This window comes from Pocillopora damicornis, chromosome 9 (assembly GCF_964200805.1).
Source record: "Pocillopora damicornis chromosome 9, jaPocDami1.2, whole genome shotgun sequence".
Taxonomy (NCBI): domain Eukaryota; kingdom Metazoa; phylum Cnidaria; class Anthozoa; order Scleractinia; family Pocilloporidae; genus Pocillopora; species Pocillopora damicornis.
In genome coordinates this window covers 7,105,211-7,131,797 of record NC_142678.1, presented here as the reverse complement: position 1 = coordinate 7,131,797, position 26,587 = coordinate 7,105,211, and the positions used below count along the sequence as shown (strand labels likewise).

General features: G+C 37.6%; 1 protein-coding gene across 2 annotated transcripts; it reads left to right on the top strand.

The window, feature by feature from the left end:
• The first annotated feature begins 1,551 nt into the window (after positions 1–1,551).
• On the top strand, positions 1,552–26,355 carry LOC113677033 (uncharacterized). 2 transcript variants are annotated; one of them, XM_089183320.1, is made up of 45 exons: positions 1,552–1,596; positions 2,236–2,306; positions 2,533–2,552; positions 3,223–3,603; positions 4,251–4,634; positions 4,866–4,976; positions 5,667–5,780; positions 5,980–6,360; positions 6,602–6,712; positions 6,956–7,069; positions 7,705–8,085; positions 8,629–8,739; positions 9,230–9,343; positions 9,626–10,006; positions 10,362–10,472; positions 10,986–11,099; positions 11,407–11,787; positions 12,078–12,188; positions 12,681–12,794; positions 13,092–13,472; positions 13,570–13,680; positions 13,838–13,951; positions 14,168–14,548; positions 14,665–14,775; positions 15,716–15,832; positions 16,297–16,413; positions 16,834–16,950; positions 17,115–17,231; positions 17,348–17,464; positions 17,650–17,763; positions 18,512–18,889; positions 19,156–19,272; positions 19,473–19,589; positions 20,312–20,425; positions 21,013–21,126; positions 21,242–21,358; positions 21,627–21,743; positions 21,894–22,007; positions 22,338–22,454; positions 22,984–23,097; positions 23,218–23,331; positions 23,973–24,089; positions 24,444–24,591; positions 25,313–25,474; positions 26,252–26,355. In XM_089183320.1, exons 2-44 carry the CDS (start codon positions 2,257–2,259, stop codon positions 25,452–25,454), a joined length of 7,221 nt encoding a protein of 2,406 aa, XP_089039446.1. In that variant the 5' UTR covers positions 1,552–1,596; positions 2,236–2,256; the 3' UTR covers positions 25,455–25,474; positions 26,252–26,355. The 2 variants fall into 2 exon arrangements, with proteins under 2 accessions (XP_089039446.1, XP_089039447.1); XM_089183321.1 differs by lacking the exon at positions 23,218–23,331.
• The last annotated feature ends 232 nt before the right edge of the window (positions 26,356–26,587 follow it).

Sequence of the window (26,587 nt, the reverse complement as noted above, 5' to 3'; positions counted from 1 at the left end):
AGTGCTTAACTTTTGGGTAAAACAAGCAAAATCTTTTATTCATATTTCTCCAAAAGCAAAATTCTCTGCGGGCTGGTCTCCACTTTTTATAGGGACAATTTGCAAGCAAAGCTGAAAATCAGATATTGCATGTTTACATCTTACATTTTCTCATTAACAAAAGTTTCCGACAAATGACAGCTGCATGGCTTTGAAAAATGTTCGGAGTAATATCCCGAAGAGAATTATCGTTTCTGACAACCATCTTTTAAAAACTAACTGATTAGCTCTCACGGAGAACTACTCGACGCAAATTGCGTGCATTTATCATCCACATACCGAATGCTGCTCCTCTGTCAGAGGAATTTGAGAAAATCCTTCGAGGATACACAGCTGCGTGTCATTTGCAACAAGTTAAAGTTCGAAGAAATTCAGATAAAGATTTTCCCTGTTTTACCCTTCACTAAAAGTGACCGAAACTGTACCGAGATAAATAATGGATGAGAGTGTTCGCATTCATTCTCAGCAAAAATGGAATGCAGCATAGTAAAGATGAGTTATGCCACTATATATGGTAGAAGTAAGAATTTTTTAATGTTGTATTGAGCTTGAGATTTTTTTAGCGATGTTTTTGTGTGGAAAAAGGCCACAGGCCGCGAACAAGCAGCCCTAGTTATCAAGGAAACAAGAGTGCTGCAACCTCCCTGAGTGCTTAACCGCTTGCAAAACTTGAATAGGGGTTTAAAACTTAAATTTCCCGAGAGGTCTGACTCTTACAGAGGCTAGTTCTTAATAAGCATAATGATAACAACAAAAAAGGAGAAAGTCTGCTTATGCAGTGATGACCTTTAAGTTATCCGTTTGAATTGAAGGTTTTATCAAAGCTGATAAAGAATCATCCTTTTTACCATTTTTGAGGTATTTATTTCACTCGGGAGGCAGTGAATCCATTAATGCAACAGAGCGCCAACACGCTGAAAGTTTCGCTTATACCTTTCAACTTCAGTAGAGGCGACAGGGAACGATTTTGAGAGAGTCCCATTTGCAACATATCGAGAGATAGTTTGCCTTAATTCTCCTTCTTTCTTTTTTTAGTTTTCCTTGTCCTTTATTTTTAATATAAGAAGTTTTTCAGCTTCTCCTTGGATCATTTTTCTTGTTTATCGACTTGCTCTATGATATTTACACAATTCTAAAATGTCATTTTTCAAACTAGTTAAATGAGATAAGATAAATTAGATTGACTTATTTCCACCCACTTTGTATCATAAAAAAATCATCTCATACACTTTAACTTATGACAGCAAAAACGAAAAAAAAAAAAAGAAACACTTTTCCAACCCTATTTCGACCCTATTTAATCATTTAGTTTCAAACCCTGCAAGATTTGAGCATGTCTAATTTAAAATAAGTTCTCTAAATATCTGCCACTAGCTTTACTTAAAACAGTATTTAACTAAATCAGTTTTTAATTAAATCAGAAAAAACTGATTCTGAATAGTTCCATGAAAAAGGCTAATATTTGTAGTTCTTTGTCAATTTATAAGTGCGCATCAGAACTAAAGAGTGCTTTTCTCTTCAAAAGTCAATCTTCTGGCACTTCTGGACTCTCTGCTGGTGAGTGTGTTTAAATTCTTTCTTTGTAAAGTTCGTGGATGACGAGAACCTGCCGATTTCCAAAAGATGGATAAATAAGCAAAATGATATGTTAGTCAATTCACCATTTCCTTTTTTAATTCTGAAAAATTGAGGAAAAAGGAAGAAATTAGGAACGGGTAGAAAATGGTTTAAAACTGCGAGAGGAAAGTCGCCGTCTTCCAGCTTGAGCCAAAAGATATTCTCCAATAGATAACAAAATTATACCATTTGCCTCATTAAAAAAAAAAGAAAAGAAAAAAAACTAAAAGCAAAAACAACGTGGCGTCCTACGATTGCCACGTGGACTCACTGTGAGGCACTGTAATCTACTACATGCAGTGCATCTGTCCTTGATAATAGTGTTCAGCCGAATATCAGTGAAACGTTACATAATATCAGCATTAAGGGGGATTTTCTCACTATTTGTGCCATAGTTTTAAAGATTGGTACTATCCTTATCAGGTTCACAAGTGAGATAAGTTTACTGATCACAGCAAAATGAATAAATGGCAATTGTTTAATACTAATAACGAGGACTCCGTTTTCTGGAATAGCGCTTTTACGAAGCTGTTTGGTTTTAAACTAAATTGATTTCCAATGAAACTTTTTCCCTTCCAGAAGTGGCAGTCGATTCTGAAGATGAATTTTAGAATTATTAAATGGATGATAACTCTCGTAGTATCATCAACGTAAGTACAGCGTAATTTTTGACAATTTTCTTGCACTTACTTTATAATAAAATAGTTTTATAAATGATTTTCCCTCTAATTTGTTAGTTGATATTCCCATACAAACTTTCCTGTATCCTGATTGTTGAGACACCCTGTTTAGAAATCACTGAGCATTTTATTCCGTTTACTTAAAATGGTTTTTAATATCGAAAAGATTAATTGTTTGTCTTAACTCAACTTTCAGGATATACGAAACAACCCACGGTTAGTAAACGTTTCTCTTCTATTTAATTACCTGAATGACGTTTGATGATTATCCGAAAAAATGGATTTTTTTTCTTTGTTATATATTTGATTCATTGTTTCATCAATCATTTGAAATAGTGGTGACCTAATTCCTTAAACCGTGATAAAGATATGATTTAATCAACATCTTTAAGATGACAGGAAACTATTTACAACATTTAGATTGACTAATTTGAAGGTAATTATAACTATTTGCTTAGAGAAAACGTTTTGACCTTCATATTAAGATAGTTTCGAGAATCAAAAATTTCTTAAACTAAAATTAAACCGAAATTTCAGTTCTTTGATGTAGTCACTGTTGAACGCGAGCGTTTATAGAAATTTCGGCAAATTATGACAAACAATAAGTTTTGAACACTTTTATTTCTAAGCCGTTATCAAGGAAGCTGACTCAGTCTATTGCTTAACCATTTTGAGTACCTATCTGTGCCTTTGGACGGTCCGAATTGTTAGTGGCTCTTTAAAAACCTTCATGAAATGATAAGGACTGGCGAGGTCTTTTTTATTGTGTTCTACGTTTTATTTACCTAGGTTGTTCAGTGCCATGAACAAAGAAAGGTTTTTTTAAAATTTCTTCTTCCTTGCATGATTCCTATCTAATTTTTTCTGATAATTGTTGCGATGACAGGACATGATTACTGCCATAGTTATCAAGTGATTAATGACAGGACTAGGGCTGCTGGTCTCGCAAGGGGTAACGTCCTTAGGTGCGATCAGCGAGATATTCCAACCGCCAGATGGTATCGTTTTACTGGAACGGCTGGCACGCAGATGCCGACAAAGTGTGTGCCCATTAACCGTTGTGGAACCCACGCACCTGGATGGCTCAGCACATCACATCCAACTAGAACTGGGCAAATCATCAATGGCAAAGCATGCTTTCACTGGTCCGGAAACTGCTGCCGTTGGTCAGCAAATATCATGATCAAGAAATGCAATGGCTTCTACATTTATAAGCTTGGTAGAACACCATGTTGCTACCTTCGCTTTTGTGGGAATGGAGGCTTTGGTGAGTTACATCCAGTTTAAACTAAAGCAACCTACTATGCTATATTTCAAATAATTGATTAGCCATTTTTAAACAGCAAGAACGATTTATTATTATGATACATATAGATACACCTAGTTGGTCGTTATATACAACGCGAAAAGTTCAAATCCAGTTGCACTTTTGAAAGGTTTGAAAATTATGTTTTTCCAAACCTTCTTGCATACCGAATGCTCAAAATCATAATGGCCCCTAAATATATTGCGAGAAAGGATGTTATTACTTAGTCACAAACGTGGCTGGAAAATAATGCAATCATAGTGATTATGAAACAAAGAAAATCGTGGACATTTCATCTAATTCTGACAGGTCAATCGTGAGTATACCAATCGCAATCAAGTTCGAGTAAGAGAATTTATCATCGAGGCCACAAAGTGGATGTCTTCGCTGTTTCCCGTTCATTTTACTGACCATGCTGATTAATGGTTGTTATCTTAAAACGAAATAACATGCTAAAAATATTTCTGGTGCTCGTGTTTCTCCAATTTCCTGGTAGGGCCCATAAGCACACTGCGCGGCGATGTCTTCCTCGGCCAATTGTAAGAATAAAATCCTTGAACATTCTAAATATATTTTTACCTTTAAATGGCGTTTATACTCTTCTTCAGGAGACGATGGCTGCACTAACTACTTACAGTTAAACAATAGAACCAGAGCTGCTAGTGTTCCTCGGGGAAATATCCTTAAATGTGACCAATATGACATGCCCGGGGATCCAAAGTGGTACAGATTCACTGGAGCATCAGGACAAATGATGGCCACCTCCTGTGTTCCTAAGCATTACTGTGGAACGCATGCTCCGGGTTGGTTGAGTGGAGCTCATCCAACAAGTGTGGGGCAAATTGTCAACGCCAGAGTCTGTTTTCACTGGGGAGGAAGTTGCTGCAATTGGAACACTAATATCCAGATCAAAAAATGTAACGGGTTTTACGTTTACAAACTTCACAAGACCCCTGTCTGTTGGCTTCGCTACTGTGGAAATGCAGGATTCGGTGAGTCAAAGGCGGAATATTTAAAATAGAACTTTTCAAGGTTATTTTCTGCACGTCGTCTTCATCAAATCTTCCAACTCATCTATAGTCCAGACGGAGAACTATGAAACAGTAAGGAAAGAACACAAAAACTACAATATCAAGTACTTCTTATATAAGTTTATAAGACTTGCATGGAGAAGTATAAATGTCTTGTAATTGACCTAGCACTCACATTTTCTCTTTAACTAGATGTATGCAAGGTAAGCAATCCTTGTAAGAATGGTGCCACATGTGTTCCCAAAAATGGTGGGTACACATGCAACTGCAAGTCAGGATATCATGGTGTCAACTGCGAGCACGGTAAAACCTTACATAAATTGCAATCAAGTTCGAAAACCCCCGAGGGATATTTACCTTCACTAGAGCAAACCATTATAATATTAAATTCCCAACTACGCCTTCGGACATAAATAAAACACAATTCCCTTTTTTGGCACAGAGAGAAGTTTATTAAGAATACGAACCAACAGTAAACAAAAGCCAATGATATGCCTAATAGACTTCTCTGACACTCTATGACATCACACAAAATCACCCGTGGTGGGAGGGTGGGTGGGTGGAAAGAAAAACGAAACAATACACAATCTCTGGTAAGCGCTCAAAGTGAAAACTGACGCGAAGTGAAACACGAAACTCCTCGTGCTTGGTACTAGAAGGTGTGTGTGGCGCAATTCGTCCCTTTGAACACGTGCTTGTCTGTAGATGTCTTCTACAGTAGGCGCTAGCTCAATAGGAAAGAAAAACATTAGCATATATATTTCGTGGGGGAGTAAGGCTATGATAAAGTCGCTTACGCCATCACGTCTGCAACACTATTATACAACATGCAGAGTCAAATTTTCAACAAGATCAAAGAGAAAATTAGCAGGAAATTACTGCCAACAATTTGTATAAATTATTAGATAGTCTCACTGTACTTGAGAAATGTCAGGCGAACAGTGTTTTTAAAAAACAATGGTAAAAATAGCAAAGCTTTTTTCTATCATGCAGATGTAAACGAATGCAACACCAGACCCTGCCGTAACGGTGGAACCTGTGAGAACTTACCAGGAAGTTACAGATGCAAGTGCAAACCAGGATTTTTAGGGAATCACTGCGAGATCGGTTAGTTGATTTTGCGAATCTTGTGCAAAGTGTATTTCCTATATAAATTTTTCAGCGATTAGCCAAAATTTCATACTGAATCTTTTCTAGATATATTTTAAAAGCTTATGGTTTATTTGCGACCCTCGTGAAGGTAATCAATGTCGAAACAGACCTTTCCTGCAAATCTTATTTTCTGATAAATTTTCCCAACCACAAGCGTATGATGAATGCAGGCACTACCAAGTTCTCAGTGACAGACAGCGAGCTGCTGGAGTTCACAGGGGCAACATCCTTAAGTGTGACCAAAGGGACCTTGTAACACCTAAATGGTACAGGTTTACCGGAGCAGCTGGCACCCAGATGCCCACGTCATGTGTTGCGAAACATTACTGCGGAACTCATGCGCCGGGCTGGTTAGCGGGTTCACATCCGACAAGAGTTGGTGAAGTTGTCGACCGTAAGGTTTGTTTCCACTGGGGTTCCAATTGCTGCAGCTGGAATGCCTACATTCGGATAAAGAGGTGCAACGGGTTCTACGTGTACAAGTTGGCCCGGACTCCTGTGTGTTGGCTGCGGTATTGCGGGAATGCGGGTTTTGGTGAGTCATATATAGCTCTATTCTTATACTTAGAAATGGTAACTTAACTATAGAACATTATTTCTAGAATAATTTTGCAAGTTTGACTTTTTATTTGACACAAACGGGGTACGCATCCTGTGAGCAGCAACGTCATAAGAAGCAAATCATAGCTCGTCATTAAATTTTGATTGAAGTCATCTTTAGTCCTTCCATGTCATAGAATAAAACCAGAAGTAAATGCACTCCTTTTGTTTACCAGATCCCTGTAGAACAAGCAGGCCTTGTAAAAATGGGGCGACATGTGTTAACCAGAATGGTGGCTATAAATGCTTGTGCAAGCCTGGGTACCAAGGGATAAACTGCGAGCAAGGTAAAAGACACGAGACATCGATTTTTTTAAAGAAACACTTTTATTGCAATCACTATATCTGTAAGAGAATTTGGACAAGGAAACGTTTACAGTCATTGTGATCCGATTGTGACAATTTACTGGAATAGGAAAATTGGCCTTTAGTCACCTCGAACTGAAAACCATTGATACTTAATAAAACAAAATAAGGTATGAGGCTGTCTCTGAGTCCTATATGTAACACTCATCGTTTTCAATTTTTAGATATCAATGAATGTCTTACGAGGCCTTGCCGCAATGGCGGGACTTGCGAGAACTTAGCGGGAAGCTACAGATGCAAATGTAAACCAGGATATCTAGGAAAACACTGCGAGATCGGTTTGTGTTGTTCATTTGAGTGTAGACCTCCCTGTTTTTCATAAAACTCATCTTTATTTGACGTCTTTTAAGAGTCATTTGACATCTGCGTCGGGGTCGTCTTCGTTAAGTGTAAATGAATAAAGGGGTAAGGTCTAGAAAAATTGTGATGCTGCGTTGGTGGGGGAGTATGACAAGACAATTTTGGTTTTATCAACTGAGTTGATTATGTAAATTGACCGCCGTAAAGAGTTTCAAAGCTGATGTTAGCCCTTCGTCAGAGCTCTGACGTAGGGTTAATGCTTGGAAATGTCAGCTTTGACCAATTAACATTATTAGCTTAGTTAATGAAATCAAAAATTACATTAAGTATAATGTGGCTGAGATGAAAGTTATAAAGCGTAATTTCGTTGTGTTACGCCTTGCCTAATGAATAAATTTTCCTTGTTTTATCCTTTTTTCTGTTGGCCTGATCTCATTTAATGTTTTGTGACCTAGACGATGTCACTATTCGTTATTACAAAAAGCTTAAATCCCTTAGAGAATGAGTTTCTGCTATGCTTGCAAAATTTAGAAAGTCTGGTATAGGCAGTTGACAGTTTTGAGATACGGAATGTTTTCGGACTTTTATGTGCAGTTGTTCTGTTTTTTTGTAGTATTTGATGAATGCAGACACTATGAAGTCCTTAACGACAGAGAGCGCGCTGCAGGGCGTCACAGGGGTAACATCCTAAAGTGTGACCAGAGAGATCTTGTTACCCCTAAATGGTACAGGTTTACTGGAGCAGCTGGTGCTCAAATGCCAACGGCATGTGTTCCGAAACACTACTGCGGAACTCATGCACCAGGATGGTTGAGTGGCTCACATCCAACAAGAGTCGGGCAGGTTGTGAACGGGAAGGTGTGTTTCCACTGGGGCTCCAACTGTTGCAACTGGAATGCTGCCATTCAAATAAAGAAGTGCAACGGGTTTTACGTTTACAAACTTTCAAGGACGCCTGTATGTTGGCTGAGATACTGTGGAAATGCCGGCTTTGGTGAGTTGGGTATCGCCTATTTTTCTTTCTTTCTTTCTATGGAAAGTAGGATCAGCGAATTCACTCTACGATTTTGAGCTTTCCGGAAAGATATACGCTGAATATGCTACATTAAAACCCCGTGGATAGTGTTAATGTCACGTTAACGGTTTCCATTTAATGTTATTTGTCACGAATGAAACCAATAGAGGATAAAAATCTTCGGGAAGGCAGGGTTTTTGTAAGTCTTTAGTTTTATTCAACTTTCTTTTGTAGTAGTGTTAAAGGACAGAGGTATGTGATTGTGTGTCGTGATGGAGGCCTTTGCCCTTTAGATGACATGAGAGGTTATGAAAATAGGGTTCATACTGCATAGAAGTACAATATTTGTACGTTTCTATGTTTCTAATTGGGTTAACGCCTCGGCGTTCTTATATATATGATTGTTGCTTTCTTTTAATCTTCATTAATCTCCGTATTATCATTTTGAATATAACTAATATCAGTATTATCAATCCGATCGTAAATAGTATGTGTATTATTTTTCATTTAAAATTTTTTAAGACCCGTGCAAAGCTAGTAAGCCTTGTCAAAATGGCGCCACTTGTGTCAACCAGAATGGAGGCTACACTTGCCTCTGCAAGTCTGGGTACCAAGGAAAGAACTGCGAGCAAGGTGAGGTATCTAGGAGGACATCCTTAAAAATCATTGAATCTAAAACTAAAAAGTAAAATGGTGTCGCGTATTCTTTGTCAAAGTTACTGCAATTGACTGCCGGTAGTTGGTCGGAAAAGAATGGAAAACTACCCCACGTGAACAAAAAAATAAAGTACCCTTTCAAATAATAACTGACATAAGGACATTTAAAGGAATTCATTTTATTCAAAATTCCAAATTTATAGTTTTGTATATCTGATCATGAACATATTAAACCAGATAATAATACTGAAGGAATTGAAGACATAGTCCTTTCGCGAATGTACAAAAGGCGAAAAAGCAAGCCTATAAAATTGAGGCTGGCAAGGTTCTTACTGTTTTGATACTATTATGTACAGATTTACATACAGAAATAAGGCTATCAGAATGGTAACAACAATGTTGATAGTAATAAATGATTACAATGATAATAAAAACAAAATCAAATGTATGTTTGGTTTGTCTTTAGATGTTAACGAATGTGTCACGAAACCTTGCCGTAACGGTGGAACTTGTGAGAATTTACAGGGTAGCTACAGATGTAAATGCAAAGCAGGATTTCTTGGCAAGCACTGCGAGATAGGTTTGTATGCTTGCCACTTGCTTTTTTCCTTTAGCGCTCATGTTGCTCTTTTCTTTGTTGTTACCGTTTTTCTTTCAAGCTTTTGCCTGTAAATAATAGAAATAACTGTTAAGACTTTTATGATATTAACTTTTCTGTTGAGCAGTTTCCTTACTGTTTATTTGTATTTTAGTTTAGTGAAAAAAGTTTTTTAAAGTGTTTATGGTATTCTCTGAATCAAATATAATGTCTTAACTGGCGCACATCGGGAGAATACTGTAATCTTTTTATCTTATGTTGCAGTTTTCGATAATTGCAAACATTATGAAGTTCTAAGTGACAGAGAGCGGGCTGCTGGAGTTCACAGGGGCAATATCCTTAAGTGTGACCAGAAGGACCTTGTAACTCCCAAATGGTACAGGTTTACAGGTGCAGCTGGTGCGCAAATGCCAACGGCTTGTGTTCCAAAACATTACTGCGGAACACATGCGCCAGGATGGTTGAGTGGCTCACATCCAACAAGAGTCGGGCAGGTTGTGAACGGGAAGGTGTGTTTCCACTGGGGCTCCAATTGTTGCAACTGGAATACAGCCATTCAAATAAAGAAATGCAACGGGTTTTACGTGTACAAGCTTTCGAAGACACCAGTATGTTGGCTGAGGTATTGCGGAAACGCAGGGTTTGGTAAGTCTATAGTTTTATTCAACTTTTTTTGTAATACAGTGACAGTATAGAGCTAGGTGGTTATGTCATGTTGGAGGCTTTTGACTTCTGCATTAAAAGAAAGGTTTTATTTTTTTTGAAAAGAGGGTAGCATAATGTTTTTAATGTTCATTTCTGTATATTTCTATTAATATAACAAAACTGTGGCATTTATAATAAGGCCCCGAAATGGTTATTAAGGAGATTGTTGTTTTCTTTCTCTCTTCATTAACATTGCTATCAACATCTTAAAAACTATTGCTATTGAATAATCATTCTGATCATAAATACTTTTACCATGACTGGTATTATTACTTTTCAACACAAATTATCTAAGATCCGTGCAAAGCTAGCAAGCCTTGTCAAAATGGCGCCACCTGTGTCAACCAGAATGGTGGGTACACTTGCCTCTGCAAGCCAGGGTACCAAGGAAAGAACTGCGAGCAAGGTGAGATATCTAGAGGATATCCCCAGAAATCATTGGATCTAAAACTAGATAGATAAATTTGGCGCAAATATTTTGTTACCTGAACTTACTGCAATTGACTGCAGGTGTTTGTAGGAAAAGAATGGAAAACTACCCTAGGTAAACAAACAACGAAAAAAAGGAACCTTGTCAAATAATAACTGTCATTAGGACATCAAAAGAAGTTCATTTCATCAAAAAATCCAAATATAGAGTTTTGCATATCTGATCATAGACATGTAAAATCAGATAATAATGAAGGAATTGAGGACGTAATACTTCCGTGTGACGTGAATGTACGGAAGGTGAAAAAGCAAGCCTGGCGAAATTGAGGTTGGCATGGTTCTTACTGTTTTGATACTACTATGTACATATTTACATACAGAAATAAAGCTATCAGAATAGTAATGATAATGATAAAAGCAGTAAATAATAATAATGATAATGATAATAATAATGAAAAAAACAAAACAAATATGTTTGGTTTGTCTTCAGATGTTAACGAATGTGTCGCAAAACCTTGCCGTAACAGTGGAACTTGTGAAAATTTACAGGGTAGCTACAGATGCAAATGCAAAGCAGGCTTTCTTGGAAAGCGCTGCGAGATAGGTTTGTATGCCTGCCCTTCTTTTTTCTTTAGTGTTGTCATTGCTATTTTCTTGGTTATTGTTGTTTTTGTTACCATTTTTATCTCATGCTTTTGACTGTAAATTTTAAGTTATCCCTTTTACGACATTGACTATGTTAGTTTTTTCCTTCAAGCAGTTTCTTTTCTGTGTATTTGGATTTTTGTTTGGAGACAAAACAAATTTTCGCTTGTGATTATGATATTTTGTGAATCGAATGTAATGTCTTAACTAGCGCTCGGGCCGAACCGGGTATATGCCGTAATCTTTTTATTTCGCTCATTTTGCAGTTTTCGATAATTGCAAACATTATGAAGTTCTAAGTGACAGAGAGCGGGCTGCTGGAGTTCACAGGGGCAATATCCTTAAGTGTGACCAGAGGGATCTTGTTACCCCCAAATGGTACAGGTTTACAGGTGCAGCTGGTGTGCAGATGCCAACGGCTTGTGTTCCAAAACATTACTGCGGAACACATGCGCCAGGATGGTTGAGTGGCTCACATCCAACAAGAGTCGGGCAGGTTGTGAACGGGAAGGTGTGTTTCCACTGGGGCTCCAATTGTTGCAACTGGAATGCAGCCATTCAAATAAAGAAATGCAACGGGTTTTACGTGTACAAGCTTTCGAGGACACCAGTATGTTGGCTGAGGTATTGCGGAAACGCAGGGTTTGGTACGTCTATAGTTTTTATTAACTTTTTTCTGGTAGTGTTACAGGATAGAGATATGCAATTATGTCGTGATGGAAGCTTTTGCCCTTTAGATGACTTGAGAGGTTATGAAAATAGGGTTCATACTGCATAGAGTTACAGCATCTCGGCGTTATTATTTATAAGACTGTTGTTTTCTATTAATCTTCATTATTCTCATTATTATCATTTTAAATATACATATTATTAATATAATATTATTATTCTCATTATAAATACTATTGGTTTTGTTTTTCATTACAAAATCTCTTAGACCCGTGCAAAGCTAGAAAGCCTTGTCAAAACGGCGCCACCTGTGTAAACCAGAATGGTGGGTACACTTGCCTCTGCAAGCCTGGGTTCCAAGGAAAGAATTGCGAGCAAGGTGAGGTATTTGGGAGGATATCCTTAAAAACCATTGGATCTACAACTAGATTGAAAAATATTGGCGCCTATTCTTTGTTTACTGAACTTGCAGTAATTAACTGCCGGTGGTTTGTCAGAAAGAATGGAAAACTTCTCCACGTAAACAAAAAAAAAATATACTTTGTCAAATAATAAAAACATGAGTTCGTTAAAGGAAGTTTATTTTTATTCCAAATTCCAAATTAAGAGTTTTGCATATCTAATCATGGACATATCAAACAAAAATAAAGGAATGGAACATATAGTCCTTTAAGATGAAGTGAATGTATGAAAGGCGAAAAGCAATCCTATAAAATAGAGGCTGGCCTGGTTTTTACTTTTTGATACTGTTACGTACATATTTACATACAGAAATGAGGTTATCGAAATATTTATTATGTTAATAGTAATACATGATTTTAATGACAACAGTGATAATAGAAACAAAAAGATTTGTTTGGTTTGTCTTCAGATGTTAACGAATGTGTCGCAAAACCTTGCCGTAACGGTGGAAGTTGTGAGAATTTAAAGGGTAGCTACAGATGCAAATGCAAAGCAGGATTTCTTGGCAAACACTGCGAGATAGGTTTGTATGCTTGCCATTTTTTTTCTTTAGCGTTGATGTTGCTGTTTCTTTTTTGTTGTTGTTGTTGTTACCGTTTTTCTTTCAAGCTTTTGCCTGTAAATTTTAAGTTATACCTTTAACGAATTTTTAAATTTTTCCTTCAAGCAGTTTCATTTCTGTTTATTTGGATTTTTGTTTAAAAGCGAAAATATAGTTTTTTAATGTTTATGGTATTTTCCAAGTCGAATATAATTTCTTAAGTGGCGCTAGGGACAAACTAGGAATATGCGTAATCTTTTTATTTCACTTACATTGCAGTTTTCGATAATTGCAAACATTACGAAGTTCTCAATGACAGAGAGCGGGCTGCTGGAGTTCACAGGGGCAATATCCTCAAGTGTGACCAGAAGGATCTGGTAACTCCCAAATGGTACAGGTTTACCGGATCAGCCGGCACTCAGATGCCAACGGCATGTGTTCCAAAACATTACTGCGGAACTCATGCGCCAGGATGGTTAAGTGGCTCACACCCAACTAAAATCGGGCAGGTTGTGAATGGGAAAGTGTGTTTTCACTGGGGTTCCAACTGTTGCAACTGGAATGCAGCCATTCAGATAAAGAAATGCAATGGGTTTTATGTGTACAAGCTGACAAGGACGCCTGTTTGTTGGCTGAGGTATTGCGGAAATTCAGGATTTGGTAAGTTTAGAACTATCCTCCATCTTATTCAGAAAGAAATAAACGAAAGATTCATCTAAATGATACCTATATTCATATTTATCTCCACTTTTCACAGACCCATGTAAAGCAAGCAGGCCTTGCCTAAATGGAGCCACCTGTGTAAATAACCAGGATGGATACAAATGCCTCTGTAAGCCTGGCTATCAAGGGAAAAATTGCGAGCAAGGTTAGGAATACCATATTTCTGTCTTGTGAGTTTTCTTGCATGATTTGTTCCGTTTCGTCCTGTTTTTTCGTTTGTTTGTTTAATCGTCCACACGGAGATCGTCACCATACTCATGCTGTACCTTGCTGAGGTGTAAACCTTTCGTATATTTTTCCAGATGTCAACGAATGCTTAACTAGGCCATGTCTCAACGGTGGAACATGTCAGAATTTACCAGGAAGTTACAAATGCAAATGCAAACCAGGATTCTTAGGAAGACGCTGCGAGACGGGTAACCTTAAAGGATATTTTTTTTTGAAACACTTGCCTTTTGAGTATTGCCTCCTCTGATTAAATGTTAGTGCAACCTCAGATTTACCAAATTCTTATTATTTAAATATTCTTTGTTAGAGTAGCAAATTGGATTAATCGCAAGCGCACATAACCTTTGGAAAGACAATGATAGCTCATCAATGTCTCTAAAAATTTGTGCAATGTTCTTTTGCAGCCTTTAATCCATGCTTGCATTACGAGACCCTCAGTGACAAGGAAAGAGCCGCAAGTGTCCATAGAGGAAATATCTTGAAATGTGACCAGAGGGATTTAGTAACGCCAAAATGGTACAGATTTACAGGGGCAGCAGGCACTATGATGCCTACCTCCTGTGTTCCGAAGCAGTACTGCGGAACTCATGCACCGGGTTGGTTGAGCACTGCGCATCCATCGGTCGTCGGGCAAGTTGTCAGTGGAAAGGTGTGTTTCCACTGGGGGTCTAGATGTTGTAACTGGAACACGAATATCCAGATAAAGAAATGCAACGGATTTTTTGTGTATAAGCTTGCCAGGACTCCGGTGTGTTATCTCCGCTACTGTGGCAATGCAGGATATGGTAAGATGTATTGATGAAATGCATAATTATGTCAGAGAGTGAAGGATATTAAGTTCAGTATATTTAGAATTCGTAAAGTTTGAGCTGACTGACCAAGATGAATGTTTTCTTGCTAGGCGAGTGTAAAATGAATAAACCATGCAAGAATGGGGCAACATGTATCCAGAAACCAGATGGGTATTCTTGCGTCTGTCCTTCAGGTTTCCAAGGAAAGCATTGCGAAAACGGTAAGTTAAAAAAAAAAAAAAAGAGAAACAGCGTTAGATTTACGATACTGGTAACATTGAAGCTTGACGAAGACCGGCTACATCACTGAACGGCTTTTTAAAATATGCTACGATTCTGTTGCTCCTAGCATTTAACTTTTTTAAAAACCGGCATCCCAAGTATGATGTGACTCAAATTAAAATAACAAAAAAAAAGAAAACGACAAAAAGTTGAATGTTATCACGTTTAGAAAAGTGTTATAAGTCGCTAGCGAGGTTTACTTAAATGAATGTTTATCACTAAGTGAAGGTTACGTGTTCATGCGACATTTAGACACATTCTTTCATACATCAAGAATTCTTGCTATCGACAAGTTTCTATGGCCATTGAACTAAATCAGTGCGGCTAAGGCTGAAAAAATCAAAGGCTCAAATGAGTCTTTATTTTCCTTTGTCGCCCTACATTTGATGCATTAAGCTGAATTAGGCCATTCTTGCATTATTTAAAATGAATTACCGGTGATCCTAAATGTTGATAGCTTTGCCGTAAAAAGCTTAGCCATCAGGAAAAAATATTTTTGGGGTATGGATTCCAAGTTAAATTGTCATCAGTTCAAGGGAATTTTAAAATTTAGCCAGACTTTGTGAATAATCTGATCAAATGTTCGTACCATCCCTCGGAAATCAACGCGTGCGTGGTACACAAGCCATGCAAAAATGGTGCAACATATATCAACACAATCCGAGAGCACCTTTGTCGTTGTTTCAGCGGATTCATGAGAAAAAATCGCACCCAGAATAAATATCGCTTTTGCCTTTAGGCCCGCAACGTACGTTTTCAATCGAAATCGGCCTAATCAGATAACCTTGAGTTAGCTAGATTTTCAAACTTCCTTGTGTACTTAAAAGGCACAATAACGTTCCTCTTAGAGTTGAGACCATTTTTTCGTTTACCTTTCAGACATCAACGAGTGCCTAACAACGAAACCGTGCAAAAATGGCGCCACTTGTGTTAATAGCAATGGGGGATACAGGTGTCTTTGCGTCCCTGGATTTCAAGGGAAACATTGTGAGACAGGTGCAAAAAGTTCTCCAGAGTAAAATAAAGCGATCAAAACTGTACGCTGGTGTGGACGCAAAGAAATCGAAGCGTTTATGATAACACGAGAACAGCGTTTCGAAAACGTACTATGTGGACGGGGTCTCAGTCAATAAGTATTTTATCATATGATCACTGTCTAAGCTTTGAAATGTTCGAGTCAAAACAAGAAACTGGCAATTTATCGCAAAACATGAATTTTTTGAAAGGTTTTCCTCTTTTGTCACTCATACTTTGCAACGAAATTGTATATTGGGGTTGACGGCTTTTTCCGGAGCGACTAACCTTAACCTGTTAGGCCCTGCACACATCAGCCACCACAATGGTTTCTTATAGGATTGCGTGACAAGGGACGGACGGGTCATATGAGAATAATTCTTATAAGAAATTATCCATTCATTTTCATAATTAAACCTCCCATGTATCCTTCTTTTTTTATTTAGATGTGAATGAGTGTTTAATAAATGGCATATGTAAGAATGGAGGAACCTGTATCAATACTCACGGTGGATATCGATGTCAGTGTTTGAGTGGATACCAAGGGAAGCACTGTGAACAAGGTACAAGGAATCCATTCGCTATAACCTATACGGTTGAGGAACCTTTTTGCTTTCTCAGTGGAGTTACGCCTTTATTTGAGCATATACTTCGCTGACATAATTTTCTTCATTTAATAATCGTCTACACAAACGGAAGGTATCGTTGTCCCAAAGGGTTTGCTTAAAACCATTACAGACAAGAAAAGGATCATATTTGCCATTAGACACAGAAAGGGCACGTTTTCTGACCCATAACCAGCGAAATCAGGTAACCTGAAATTGGCTAGATTTTAAAACTATTTGTGTACTTAAAAGCACAAAAACTTTCCTTCAAGTGTTAAGGATTTTCTTTACATTGTTATCAACGATGCATATCATTCAAATTACGGGATGCGCAAAGTTGTCACAGTTTAAAGCTGTCTTTTTTCTTTCACCTTTCAGATATCAACGAGTGCCTAATAACAAAACCGTGCAAAAATGGCGCCACTTGCGTTAATAGCATTGGAGGATACGACTGTCTTTGTGTCCCTGGATTTCAAGGGAAACATTGTGAAACAGGTACAAAAAGATTTGTATAATAAAATAAAGCGATCAAAACTTTCTGGCCTAGAATGCTGAAGGATCCGTTGCGACCCATTGCAAATAATACTTCTTATATAAGAAATCATCCACTCATTTTCATTAATGAACCTCACGTGTATCATTTTTTTAAAATTAATTAGATGTGAATGAATGTTTAATAAATGGCATATGTAAGAATGGAGGAACTTGCGTCAATGCTAACGGTGGATACCGATGCCAGTGTTTGAGTGGATACCAAGGGAAGCACTGTGAACAAGGTAGAAATAATATTTGAAAGTTTACACATACTGACGACTTTGGGCCGTGTAGTTCTTTGAAGAGAAAGCGATCAATTTAGACTGTTTTAAATAACTGCTTGGGCCTTACCTTTAAGATGTGAACGAGTGCACAACGACAAGACCATGCAGAAATGGAGCCACCTGTGTGAACAAGAACGGTGGATATGATTGCTTGTGTGTTCCTGGTTTCAAAGGAAAGAACTGTGAGATAGGTAAAGAACCTTTCTTAAAAATGATTTTCTTCATAAGTATTGTGACTGGAAACGTTCTAGCAGTTTAGTTCGAAAATAAATTGTTTCTACGTTTATCTATTGATTTGTTTATGTCTGTATCTGTTTATCTGTTAACCAATTTATCAATGCTTTTATTTATATGATTATTACTTTTTTTTTATAAGATGTCAATGAGTGCATCACTAGACCTTGTTTGAATGGTGGTACTTGTGCCAATCAGCATGGAAGCTACCAATGCGTTTGCCTGGCGGGATTTACTGGCAAGCACTGTGAAACCCGTAAGTGTTAATGTTATTCCTGTCCGGGAATAGAATCATTTTCGAGGTTGATTGTCGTCTTCAACTTATACCTGAATAAATAGATGATCAATTAGAGTTATTTTTTGGCAAATATTCTTATTTAGGAACAGGCACCAGCTCCTGAAACAAAAATACCTGCACGATGGTAAAATTTCGGGTAAGACAAAAGAAAGGAAAAGCAAACAAAGAAACGAACATTGGGAACAAACACGCAAAACCAATTAACATACAGCGTAAAAAAAAAACAAAAAAGCCACAAACCATAAAAAAAAAAAAAAAAAAAATTGATAAATCGATCTCATGGAGTATCGACTGAAGTGTGAAGGTGAGAAAGTGAAAATATGTTTCTCAGCCCCTCCTCAATGGCCTTTGTTAAAAATTCGGTGTTGTTCCCATTCGCTCATTGATATGCCGCAAGAGCTTCAAGATGTATAAATAAGTCCGAGTTGTTCACATGTATTCCTCAAGAACAAGTTGAAAACGTTCAATAATGATCTTTTTATAGAAATGAGTAGCTAAAATGTTCATGCTTAACTCCGTTTCATGATAATTAAGGATGAAAATCGCGTTAGGACTGTGCTCAAATTTTCCTGAGTGCACGTAGAGATGCATTTAGTTACTCTCTACGTCCATTTTCGTTAATATGATACAGGAGACCTTGCTCTCTTGGATGATGATAAATACTGATGTTTATAAAAATTAAAGCACCCATCTTTGTTTTCAAAAGAAATGGATGCATGTGCAAGTTACTCGGTACTAGATGAGAAGGATCGTGCAGCTGGAAACGATGCAAACAAGTATACGTGCGACCAAAGGGAAATTGCAACACCGGCGTGGTACAGGTTTTCTGGAGACGCTGGCGATAAAATGGCGGACTCCTGTGTTCCTGAGTTGCACTGCGGAACACATGCGCCGGGGTGGTTAAATGGTGATCATCCCGTAAATGAAGGGGAGGTCGTCGAGAGGCAAGCTTGCTTTCACTGGGGATCCAGTTGCTGTAAATGGTCTACAAAAATAAAGATTAAAAAGTGTAAGGGATTCTTTGTCTATGAGCTTCAAAGAACTCCAGCCTGTCATCTACGTTACTGTGGAAACTCTGGTTTACGTAAGTGACAAAAACTACCAATATTTCCATTGAATTTGTATGTTAGACCTGATAAAAGGACAATCGAAGTCTCCAGTGGAATATATTTTGGGGTCCTAAGATAATATCGGTCTGTTTCATGGTGCCTGATTTATTTCTTTTTTTAAGTATGAATTGATATAGTCATTGTCTGTCTGTCTGTCTGTCTGCTTTTTATCTGTCCGTTGATCCTTCTATCTTTCTCTACAAATGAATCCATCATCCACATCTTTTTCTCTGAACTTTAGCCGTGAACGAGTGTGCCGTTACAAAACCATGCAAGAACGGAGCAACCTGTGTTGATTTGAAGCGTGGATACCAATGCCTCTGCGCCCCAGGGTTTACAGGAAAAGATTGTGAACAAGGTATTCTAATGCAGATATGTAACAAAAAATGGAACGAGTTGAAATTAATGAATGAAGGCATTCATGACAAAGATTGATTGAATAAATGAATGAATACCGATTCATGCATCAACAAAGGAAATTCTAACGCGGATGATTTTCCTACCTGAGTTAATATGCGCTTTTACTATGTTAAAAGAAGTTTGTGATTGTTCCATCAGATGTAGATGAGTGCTTGATAAGCGGTCTGTGTAAGAATGGTGCCACATGTGAAAACAGCGTGGGTGGATATCAGTGTAAATGCCCCAGTGGATTCAAAGGAAAACGCTGCGATGAAGGTAACAAAAAAGATAAAAAATAAAAAGAATTGAAATAGAAATGTTACTTTATTAATTTCAAGCATTCTTGTAGGGAGTTTGGTTAGAAGAAATTGCAGTTTTTCTATGAGGATTTTTATCGGTTCCCGTAATTGAGAGGATACTGGATTATTGTTGCAAATATCCGTCAACCTCAGTAACAGTCGCCTTCAGCAATCCTTGTGAGACCCAAAGCGCCATAGAGGTGACTGAGAGACGGACCGACAAAGCAACAGCAACAATAACAACAACGAAAACAATTATAACAACAGTATAAATTTCAACGCAAGCGATAAATTTTATCATGTATCTTTATTCTTTAGCCTTTGAAAAAATATATTTGTTTATTTTAATACAATTCTGAAGTTTCAACGCATGAATGTGACTTCCTTATATCTTTACATGTATACCTCTACGCCCTTCAGATGTCGATGAGTGTTCAGCTAATACTGAATGTAAAAATGGCGCAACGTGTGTCAATACCATTGGCGCATATCAGTGCCTTTGTTCACGAGGATATTAAGGGAAACATTGCGATCAACGTCTCAATTTTGTAAACATCCTCGTTGAATTGACTCGATTTTCGTCATTGTCTCCAAGTAATATTGCAGATATTTAAGAACGTTTTTTTTAAATTTATTTTTTTATTTCCTATAGCTTGGCTGATTTCCCTGTTTTATTGATCGTTTGTTTTTCTCTGACAGACATTGATGAATGTACGAATAGTCCATGCTTGCATGGAGGTACGTGCACAAACAAGCCAGGCGGCTACGACTGTAAATGCCTCATTGGCTACCAGGGCCAACACTGCGAAAAGGGTTAGTGGATCACTCTAGAATCTGCTCAGCGAGGTTCTAATCACTAACATTTTTAGGAAAAATTGAAAAAAATTTTCAGGAGGATGATTTGCACAGTAGCTATTACAGCATTCAAATCTTATGATATTACAAGAGATGTGTTCCAAGCGCTTAGCTTTTTGCTTTTAGTTAAATCAAAATACTGTCTTTACTTCTAGCCTCGAGATGAAATTTTTGAAGTCTTATGACACATAGCAAGGGCTCAAAGCAATTTTAAGGGGCTCGCGCACGTAGAAATATGAGTGATAACATATAGTTAAACGAGGTTCTAGGTCTAAATCATCTTCCCTTTATTTAGGTTCATGATATTCTAAACTTTTTATTGCCACCAGCTACGGGATGTGATTACCTACGGGCCAGTCATTTTCCGATGGCCTGGGGGGATATTAGGTGTATCACATAGTTTACAAGGGGAACATAACAAGGATCAGCCGTCGTTAAAAGATTATATATATATAGGGTTTACTGGGGGAAAGGATCATTAGAATTTTACAGAGCCTTCCGGTGGGATAAGGTAAATTTCATCCTTACTTACATCATTTCATCAGATGTGGACGAATGCGCGAACAGTCCATGTAAAAATGGTGGAAGTTGCATGAACGTTAAAGGGAGTTATAGATGCGACTGCATTAAAGGATTTACAGGAAAACAATGCGAACAAGGTTTGCTAGCGATTTTTTTATAAATTTTTTCTATTTGATATACACTCAACCGTCCTACAGACTACAGTGACTTACCAGCTAGATTTATGCACATGTATGTTTATGTATTTCACAGACATAAATGAATGCATAACGATTCAACCATGCAAGAACGGTGCAACGTGTATAAACACTATCGGTTCCTATATGTGTCGCTGTGACAGTGGATACCAAGGATTACTCTGCGATCAAGGTATACATATATCGACCCTTTACTAAAACCAGCATTGAAAATTCAGTGTAATGAAACCTAAGCAAATGCCTCCAATGAAGTCTCAAGTAACTGTTTGGGACACAGAAAAAAATTGAGCAGAAGACCTCAGATATAAGTTATGGAATCAGTACTAGCTTGCACAATCAACGCGTCACGATGTCACGATGCTTCATCTGATCTTTTTTTCCATCCCCAAAATAAATAGCCTTAGTAAACACAGTGTAAGAGCTTTTATATATTGTTTTAGACATCGACGAGTGTTCTTCATCAAGTCTGTGCAGAAATGGCGCCACCTGTACAAACACGATCGGAGGATACAAGTGTTCGTGTGCCAGTGGATTCGAGGGGGAACATTGTGATCAAGGTAAAGCGTATCAATAAAACAATATCCTTTAGTTATAATTAATAAGGGCAATTTAATAGTGGCAAATAGAAAAGGAATTTATAAAAGATCTGAATTAACAGTCACGTGATGGAGCTTTTTCACTTTGTTTACTTCTATTACCCATTTTAGATATTGATGAATGTAAGAGCGGTCCTTGTGTGAACAGTGGAACTTGTTATAACAAGCCTGGCAGCTTTGAATGCAAGTGTCCTGATGGATATGATGGCGAGCGCTGCGAAAATGGTATATAAAGCACAAAGTTAGATATCAAATTATAAAGCATTTGTTAGTTGACGCTCAAATGAGCTTTAATCTGAGCCTCTATGGCATAAAAATAGCTGTTTGCCTGTTGATTCTGGGTAAATGAGATAATTCGCTCATAACCTTTCAACTACAATGATATAACGTTTGTCGAGAAATTATAAAGCTAGTATGATGCGTGAAACATTTCCTGTTATGAATACCTTGTCTGATAATTAAAGATATTTTGCCTATCTGATCACCAGTCGGCGTGCACGTAATTTCGTGAACATATTGAGGTCTCTAGGTCTTTCGGATAATCTTCTTTTCTAGATATCGATGAATGCGCTACCAAAGACCCATGCAAAAATGGTGCCACTTGCTTAAACATAATTGGCGGATTCCAGTGTTCATGTGCAGGTGGATTCGATGGGAAATATTGCGAACAAGGTACCTTTCTTTTATTGTGCAAATTTGTATTGAAAATTAGGCATTCCGCTAGACATTTCTTGAGTATTTATGATAAGTAATCTCTGCGTGTAACGTTGTAATAAATTAATTAAGCAAATACCACACAGCTAAATAGTGCTTTTCGCGCGCGTTGATTTTCTGGTTTGAAAGTTTTAAATGAACTATTTATTTTGTTTGTTTCTGTTTTCTGATACATACCAAAGAGGAAAAATAGTCACCTCCACTTCGGGGAATTATCGTTAAGTACTGTCTGTAGCAGCGTCTATATAGGCCCGCGCACATGTTACGAGCTCAATCGTTAGCGTTGCTTATAAACTATATTTTGCTAAATGAGATTTCAAAGTAGTTTCAATGATATCACATTTCACAACGCTCAAGAAAGGAGAGATGCCAGTTACATGTAATAGTTGACCACAAATTTTCCACACTGGTTAGTTTTATTTGTAGACGAAACGTCCACTTTAATATTTTGCGATTTTAAGAGTCTTTACGATGTTTCGTTTTCCAGATAAGGATGAGTGCAAGGTGAACCCATGCAAGAATAGTGCTACGTGTATCAATCTGATTGGTGGGTTTGAATGCAAATGTTTACCAGGCTTTCAAGGGGATGTATGCGAGCAGGGTACGTATCTCTTGATGAATTTGGGTGTACCAGTAAAATAATTCTTTAAATCAAATATGTCTACACACTTAATTTGTGGGAGAGATGAGGATTAAATTGCAACACTGAATTCAATGACAGATATTGACGAGTGTGTGGGAGACCCTTGTCTGAACTCTGGAAACTGTTCAAACACTCCTGGAAGTTACAAATGCGAGTGTATCAAGGGATTTGAGGGCAAAAACTGCGAAAAGGGTATGTATCTCTGTTAGCTTTGGGAGTTATATCTCAGTGAACGTCGTTATGCGGAGGAGTAGCGGATGAACCATGAAAACCCCCTTTAACCCTGTATCACGTCACAGTTAGGTTTTGAGATCACAATTTGCTAATCATCCCAATGGAAAGCTCTCCTTTGACACAATGAGAAAAAGAGTGAGGTATAATCCAAATTTAAAAGGCCGAATTGTACTTGAGTTACTGGAGTACTGTAAGGTGGCATCATTGTTACACTGTCATTAAATACTTTACTCGGACACCTAGCCTTACTTTTGTCCCGCTAAAATGAAAGAAATTGCTCATACCAGACAATAAATAGAAGTGAAAGTTAAAACTAGCTGAAATAATAAGTATTTCGTGTAATGTTTTATTTTAAGTGTTTTTGTTTCAAAATGCAGTACGATTATGAAATTCGTCCTAATTTTCGCATGAGCGTAATATGTCAGCTTGATAAGGTAAACAGGGAGGCAGTTCATCAAGAGTCAGGTCGAAATTACCACACAGTTGAAGCGTTCCATGGACAGAATGGCTTCATCGGCTAGCTATGATTATTACGGAGAGAAATATAAGGAATGTTAGCCTACGATCGATCGTTAACACACACTCTTCATTTCATTTAGATGTAGATGAATGTAAAGGGAGCAACCCCTGTCAAAACGGTGGCACGTGTCAAAATAAGAAAGGCACCTACCATTGCTCATGTCCAGATGGAATTACAGGCTTTAACTGCGAGATAAGTATGTCATAAACATGAAAAGGAAATGTCTGAATTAAGTATAATCTATCAGAGTGAGCAGCCTTGATGATAACAAATATTTCACTTCTGTGTTTTTTGAACTCCCATGTGACTGTTTTTGTTCCTCATGCTAAAAGGTCTCCTTCCTCCTCCTCTGGTTCATCTTCTTCTTTCTTCTTCTAATTATCCTTCTTCATTAGAATCTTATTCCTTTTCTCCATTATCTTCATCTTATTTTTCTTTTTTTTCATCATCTTCTTTTTTTTCGTCCTCCTCGTCGTCTTTTTATTTCAACATTAATTCTTATTTGAAAATCACCCTCTATGTGTTTACCATGGCCACTTGTTTCTTTCAGAAATATCCTTCAAAGAGCTTGGTTGTTTTAGAGACAGGTCCAACGACCGTACAATGACTTTGCTAAAGAACCTACGAAAGTACATTGACTGGCGCGACATGTCCAAGACAGTTAAAAACTGTTCTGAGATTGCAAGAGGCAGAAAGGGGTAAGTAGCTCTGGCAAAATGTGATCAGTTTGCTGGCATTAATTAGTTTACTCAGTAGCAAGTTACATAGCATATTCATTGCTCTGTTATTTATTTTACATTGTGTTTGTTACGGTATAAGCTAACCGACAGAAAAATACTGCAATCCTACAAACTCGACAACTTTATTAAACAAAGAGTAATAATCTTTATGAGGAGTGACTCCTAAAAGCAGTACAATATTTATCCTCGATAAATTACTTAAGCCACTACAGTCTATATCTTAGCTCAGCACTATACCAAACTCACAGTTTCCTCCAACGTTTCTTGAAATTAGCAATCTTCCACTATAGCTCACCCTCGTGGTATAACTTTCTACACAGTCGGTCACTCCTGACAACAACAACTACTACTACTGCATACCTGAGTCCTGATATACATTCACAAAGTGTGCTGGAACATTCCAGAAGCTTACAAAAGAACAATATAGAAGTATTACGAGATAAATGTGTGAAAGCCGTTCTATGGTACGCATGTCAGCATAACTAAGCAGTCTGGAGATTTCGAGAAGCTTTTATGTACAAAAATAATTACTCATAACATGTTATTAAACTTGTACCTCCAAATGATGGAAGGAAGGCTACTTCATAGAACATTTACCTGAGCATCCAAGGTACATTGCATTCACGGTTTACATAAATTATTGACCTTTTCTTTTTTTTTTCGTGTATTCTGCTCATAGGATTTACTACTTTGCGATTCAATATTACGGAGAGTGTTTCGGTGCGCCAGAGGGTACCAAGTATGATAAATTTGGCCGAGCATCCAACTGCTGGTCCGGTGTGGGAGGAGCTAACAGCAACTTTGTTTACACGCTATATTAAAGCTATTGAGAGGTTGAGAGGTAAGATCATTTTATTTAAAACCATCAATTGTAGACGAAATTTACGGTGTTTCTGTGGCCGAAACCTTTTGTCTTACTCAGTGCGATCAATGATTGAAATATCTTTTATACATACACACCAGATATGGAACCGAACAACAAAAACAGGAATTTCAGCAAGGGCAGAGAGATATGTTTCGAATTAAAAAAGACACGTTCTGAAAACTACCGATTTACTCGAAAAGTTTACGGGTAGTTGGTAGCCAGAAATGGTCTGAAATTGTGTTCAATATAACAGTTTTTACCCACCTGCTATACATTATTAGTGCAGTATGTGACTAAAGAGTTTTTAAATCAGGTTTCTAACGAAGGATTGTAACAGAGAATTGCGTAATCTTATGGGGGACCCTAAGACAACATTATCCAGATTTCTTCCGTGGAGCGTGATAGTTCGGGTGAAAGTAAACCTTGTTCAAAAACTAACGAATTAGAGCAGATTCCTCTCAACATATTCTGATAACGACAAAAAACCGTACAAGTGACTTAGTTACTAAACCAGTATAATCCACTGCAAACCGACACATCGTCACATCACAAAATTAAAAAGGCGAAGTGGCTGAGTAATCAATTTCCACGACTTAACAAATTTCCCTGACAAATAACGTTGGGTCAAGTTGTCGAAATTTCTGCGTCACCGACAACATTCCTCTTCAGTCTTACCCTAAAACAAGAAGGTACAAACCCTTGATTTCTTGATTTCTAGTTGACTCGCAGTTCTATTTCTAAAACTTATTGCAGAGGTGAGCTAATCAAGGGCTTATCTACTGATGGTACTTAACTTGAAGCTTAAGAAAACTGTGATGAACAAAGCTGTCAACAATAAAAGAGAGGTTTAAACCAAAGAGGTCTGAATGTCATATATTTTAACTAGTGATGAGGACTTTTTCGAAATTCCCATCTGATCGCAACCCATTTAGGCACAGGTAGTAAAAATCAGCAAAATGGCAATAAAAAGTGTTTGCTTTTTATGAACTTTCGATTTCGCAGGGAACAAAAGAAAAACGATCGCTAAAGTTGCTTGTATCTCGGTAAGAGAATCCAGAAAAGTCGATCCCACAAAATATACTACAATTA